General features: G+C 35.9%; 1 protein-coding gene across 1 annotated transcript; it reads right to left on the bottom strand.

The window, feature by feature from the left end:
- Nucleotides 1-443: 443 nt before the first annotated feature.
- LOC139898471 (uncharacterized) lies at nt 444-2,000 on the bottom strand. Its single transcript, XM_071881206.1, has 3 exons — nt 1,872-2,000; nt 1,681-1,756; nt 444-1,315 (listed from the first exon to the last, which is right to left on the bottom strand). Exons 1-3 carry the CDS (start codon nt 1,953-1,955, stop codon nt 510-512), a joined length of 966 nt encoding a protein of 321 aa, XP_071737307.1. The 5' UTR covers nt 1,956-2,000; the 3' UTR covers nt 444-509.
- Between the last annotated feature and the right edge of the window lie 3,737 nt (nt 2,001-5,737).

Below are 5,737 nucleotides of genomic sequence, written 5' to 3'. Positions count from 1 at the left end.
TAGAGCATGAGTTTTATGAATTTGAATGACTAGCAAAATCGTCATCTTTGAGTATGAGTTGTATGAATTTTGATGACCAGAAAATCGTCTTTCGAATACATATGAGTGACCACGTGAAATATTAAATTCGAATAACCTTCAAATATATATACCATTAAGTATATCATGTTATAACCCGGCCTATACATAACTTATAAATTGTGTTCTTGGAGATCGTTAAAACATCATATTTGATGTTTTGAAACGTACCTTGAAGATGTGTTTTATTATCCTCGTATTATATTTCCTGGCTACTATATTCATATACTTTGATTTGATGCATGGTTATAGTTTCCCATTGACAACTTGGGTTATAATCCGACATTAATCTACTTTATTGTTATCGATCATGAACACTACTAGAAACTAACCATACAACAAAAATGATCTAAAATGCTCTCATCAAGTCATCATCATCATCATCACTATATGTAACATTCAAACAATCGACAACTCTTACATGATAATGTTTACATCATATAACATCCGATCGGATTTTCATCACTAAGAATCTCAAAAGTATTCAATGGACGAGATAAAGTTACAAAATCATCATCATTATCGTAGTTATCGCGATCATTATACTCCGTATAATCGTATACATACGGTGTAGTAGTAGTAGGCGGAGGAGGAATATAATACACAGGACCACCGTTACCACTAGGGTGCGTCTCACTATAACTCATCGCATAAGCTGGACCCACAGGCATCATGGGATACGGGTAGCCACGTGGAGGGCTAAGATGCCTTTGATCTACCCCTTGATTATTACTCCCCATTTCAGGGTTCACCAATCCAGTGTCGGCGGGTCCACTGGAAGGTTTTGCACCCCCACTCTTTTTCTTCTTCTTCTTTTTCTTTTTCTTCAGAGTAACACTACTACCACCACCAGCAGCTCCACCACCGCCCGCCGGTCCAACCTGTGTACCACCCGCTTGAACCGGGTTATTTTCTGGTAAACCCGTGAAGCGGACACATGGACCGGGTGGCCTATTTGGGTTATTTAGGTTGCCATTTTCAGGTGCATTATTATTGTGGGGATTATTATTATTATTGTTGTCTTCATCATCACTACTGTTGCCACTGCTATCACACCCTTTTCCTTTGTCTTTATTGTCACCGCCAGTGGCCAGTTTTTCCTTTTTGGTGAGGTTTTCCGGCCATTTTTCTGCATGTTTTCCGGACTTTATTAACTTCTTTACAAGTGTCTCCACTTCAATGTTGCCTACAACTGTAACTTTGTGCTGTTTTGAATCAATATCAATGGTATATACACCTGCAAAACTAATGTTTTCTTCATCAGAAATTAAGTAACACAATAAATACTAACAAAGCACTTTTTAATCTAAGGAATTAAGCTTATATACACCTTAAAAAGATGGTGGAGTATATTATAAGGAAAATATATATGTTTAATACCCAAATATTAACATTAGTCATTCAGTATCAGTTTTTTGTTGAATAAATGAACAAAATAATTATATTTTAAAACTGGAAAAAGTTTACATACTTTTAGTAACAAAAGTAAACTTGTTTCAATGACTAGATCATAACAAAAAGTAAAAATATACAATGAGTAAATTCGAACAGTGATTCGAGTAGGTTCTAATTTGAGAGTATATATATAAGCACGCTATATACCTTCAATGCTTTGAAGAACTTTCTTGACTTTTCGTTTGCAGCCAACACAATGGATGGAGACTTTCAGAACACATGTCTGCAAAACATTGCAATAGGCAAATTAAAGATCATATTCATTCATATATATATACGTATAATATACGTAAAAGAAACAAAAGATTAATACATTAGAGTGTAAACGTATTACATACCTTATATATAAGGGTTGGTGTGTTTTGTTGTTCTTGATCAGGAGTAAAGGGTTGTTGTTGTTGCTGTTGTTGAAGAGCATCCATGAAATTAGCTAGATTGTAGATTGCAATTGAATGGAATATATGTGTTTTTGAATTTCCACTGAAGTGAGAGTTTGATGCGAATATTAAAAGTGAGTTTTTTTTTTTATCTCTTCATGTTAATGCTATACCATGTCCTATATGCATGATGAGTTTAATATTCTTTGTGGTCCCATTCAATGTGTATACGACTCCCTGTTGTAACTAACATAATTGAACTTCATTTTTTTTTCGAAAAGCCAAATATTATTAACACGAAACATAAAGCCCAATTACAACACGAAGGGCCCAATCAGTTTGGGACAAGAAGCCACAACATTAGGCGACTAGTTGCGGAGAAAGCAACTTACAAACCTAAAATAACGAGAAAACAATCACGACATAGTACAATTAATTGGACGATCATATACATCAAACGAATCGAAAACAAGTTAAGAAGGCACCGTAACATGGTCGGTCAAATGGCATAAACCAATGGGTCGGATAGTCATTGATTCCAATCAATCTTCGATTCCTTCCAACGCGAACTGATCCATTCAAAAGACTTGAGTTAAATTTCCATTAACGCGGTAGGATCATTCCAACTTTTGTTTGAAAAGACTTTGAGGTTTCGGTACCTCCATATTAAATAAGTACACACCCATTCCAATGCTTGCCAAAGAAGACCACCGAACCGAGACATAGGTGTATTGCTATTTCCACGACACGCTTCGTTAATGCTTAAATTCGACACCGGACCCAATCCCCACCACTTGTACACCCTTTCCCAAACCTCGAATGAATGTTTGCAAAGAAAAAGTGCATGATCAATTGTTTCTAACCCCTCATCACAAAGCAGACACCGAACATAGTTTAGATCAATTCCACGACTATCAAGTTCGACTCGAGTTGCCAAACATTTCTTTAAAGAACGCCAAAAAAATATTTCGATCTTCCCCGGGACTAGGTTATCTTTAAGTGTTTCATGCCTGAATCGATTATCCATGATGATTTTCTCGTCAATGAGGCTCGCAAGTTTTTTGGTTGTGAAGTCGCCTTTTGTTGAAAACTTCCAGCACCAAGCATCCTGAGCACCATCTTGTTTAACAAAAACTTTCAATAAATCAGTTAGTGATTACAATTCTCTACGCGCACATCCAACTGGTTCACGACTCCACGTCCATTGTCAGCTGCATCCGCCTGCTGTCCAGATCACAAGCTCGTTCACCAGGCAGTTCTGGTCAGATTCCAGCATGTAGAGCTGCCTGAATTTGCTGCATAAGGGTTTGTCCAATAGCCACTGTTCTGTCCAGAATCTTGTGTCACCACCGTCACCAATTCTTTTCACGAATGAGTTTCCAAATTGTAATCATGTCTTATCAATTGTACAACCTTTTCTCCCACCCAATCGAATCCCATCTGTTTAGCAAAATCATCAAGTTGTACACGTTTTTCCGAGTATTCAGCATCGATGCCTCCACATCCTGACATTGCGTGGGATTTTGATTGCTTCGCTCGCCTACTACTTTTGTCTTTTCGATTCTGTTTCGACTTAGCTTTTTTATACTTCGATCTAGTTAAACATTTGGCCCTCATTACAAGCGAGGAGGCTCTCATATTACCAACATCCCTTAGGTTCATATTTATTGACGATTCTCTTCCTTTACCAGGTATTTCAATGTTAATACCATCGTCACACATACCTGCAGAGTAAACCGATTTAATCTCATCCGATTCACCTTCAATGCTACTTGATTCAATAGTAACATCATCATGACTTTTTGGGTTTTTATTCACGCCATCTACAACATTATCACCTGTTTCTACATATTCAGTATCCATCATTCGTTTATAACTAAACATCAACGAAACATCAACATTAACTGCTAGCACTAAACCATAATAACCATTAACTAAAAACTACATATTATAACTAAACAATACCCACAATTAAACCCCATAAAAATACAAATACCCCTCATAAAAATACATGGCCGAGACAGACCTAGTGACGTAGATGGCTGAATGGCAGAAGCTTTACCGTAAATGGTGCCTATGGTGTGATGGGAATGGCGCTGGAAAAGTGGCTTCACGGAGCTTTTTAACAGTGCATAGTGAGTGCTCTAACCATTTGATGGATCGCTAATTCATATAAACGAATAAAACTTTTCCAATTTATTCTCCTGGTGAAACACGGATATTTTTACCAAGATGTACAGTCTAACCGGGTTATACTGTAAATTCTTTCCCGGTCACAGTGTCACACCTAATATAACAACCCTCATTTTTCCACTCTGAAATGACTAAAGTGCCCTGATAATGCTAAAAACGAACATATATTTCATAGCATTATCCTTCAAGAAAGACAAGCTTTTAGTTCAATTGTTCTATTTACAAGTGATATTCGTTTAAATAATAAAAGGTGAAGACAAAAGACAGATTCGACGATTTAAAGACGCAAACGACCAAAATGCTAAAAAGTACAAAGTACAATCCAAGTGGTTCAAATTATTGCTGAGAAACGTCCAAAAATTACAAGAGTACAAGCCGCAAAAAGCAAAGTACAAGATATTAAATCGTACGAAAGGACGTTCGAAAATCCGGAACCGACACCTGAACCGACTATCAACGCACGACGCAACGGGCCTAAAATTACAAGTCAACTATGAACAAGAATATAATATATATATATATATATATATATATATATATATATATATATATATATATATATATATAATTATATATATTATTATATATTATTATATATTAATTTAATCGAGCAGCCCACTTTCTAAAAGGAAAATAACTGAATCCAGCTGGCCATGCGATCGCATGGCCTGGAAGCACAAAATCCATGTGATCGCATGGAGACCTGTAGCTGCCCAAGTCCTATAAATTGGAACGTCTTCTGCCGAGTTTGAGTACACCATATCCTACTGATATCACTCTCTCTCAAATATATATATTTATTTTATAATTAATATTTTTAATATTAAGTGAATAATAATAAGGTTATAGTGGCGAATGTTTTAAGTTTGTAAGTCGAAATTCTGTCTGTGTAACACTACGCGATTAATACTCATTGTAAGTTATGTTCAACCTTTTTAAATTAATGTCTCGTAGCTAAATTATTATTATGCTTATTTAAGCCGAAGTAATCGTGATGTTGGACTAAATATTAAGATTGGGTTATTGGGCTTTAGACCATAATTGGGGTTTGGACAAAAGACCGACATTTGTGGAAATTGGACTATGGGCTATTAATGGGCTTTATATTAATTAAATGATATCTCGTTGATTTAATATAGAGATTTATAATTTGACGTGTTTATATATAACCACGCTTGACTGGGTACGGTGGGCGGGATATCTATAAATACTAATAATTGTTCATTTGACCGGACACGGGGATCGATTAATAGTCACTGGACTCATTAAAACAGGGGTGGATTACATTCAAGGGTAATTGGTGTAATTGTTAACAAAGTATCAAAACCTTGGATTACACGCAGTCGATAACCTGGTGTATTCATTAAACAAAGTATTAAGACCTTGTTACAGTTCGAATCCCCAATTAGTTGAAATATTTGACTTCGGGTATAAGGTTAAATTGGCGAAGACTCTCGCACTTTATAATTATGATCGATGGACTATTATGGACAAAACCAGATGGACATATCGAATAATCCAGGACAAAGGACAATTAGCCCATGGTAATAAATTAAAATCAACACGTCAAACATCATGGTTACGGAAGTTTAAATACGCATAATTCCTTTAATTTATATCTCTTCGCACTTTTA

Source organism: Rutidosis leptorrhynchoides, chromosome 3 (assembly GCF_046630445.1).
Source record: "Rutidosis leptorrhynchoides isolate AG116_Rl617_1_P2 chromosome 3, CSIRO_AGI_Rlap_v1, whole genome shotgun sequence".
Classification (NCBI taxonomy): Eukaryota; Viridiplantae; Streptophyta; class Magnoliopsida; order Asterales; family Asteraceae; genus Rutidosis; species Rutidosis leptorrhynchoides.
The sequence above is the reverse complement of the archived record's forward strand: the minus strand, read 5'-3'. Positions and strand labels throughout refer to the sequence as shown.

Bases quoted from the DNA above. Each gene is read 5' to 3' on its own strand.
- LOC139898471 (XM_071881206.1), bottom strand. From the start codon at position 1,955: ATGGATGCTCTTCAACAACAGCAACAACAACAACCCTTTACTCCTGAT. The intron at 1,757-1,871 runs GTATGTAATACG...AATGTTTTGCAG, and splicing joins CACCAACCCTTATATATAAG to ACATGTGTTCTGAAAGTCTC. The intron at 1,316-1,680 runs GTATATAGCGTG...TTAGTTTTGCAG, and splicing joins AGTTCTTCAAAGCATTGAAG to GTGTATATACCATTGATATT.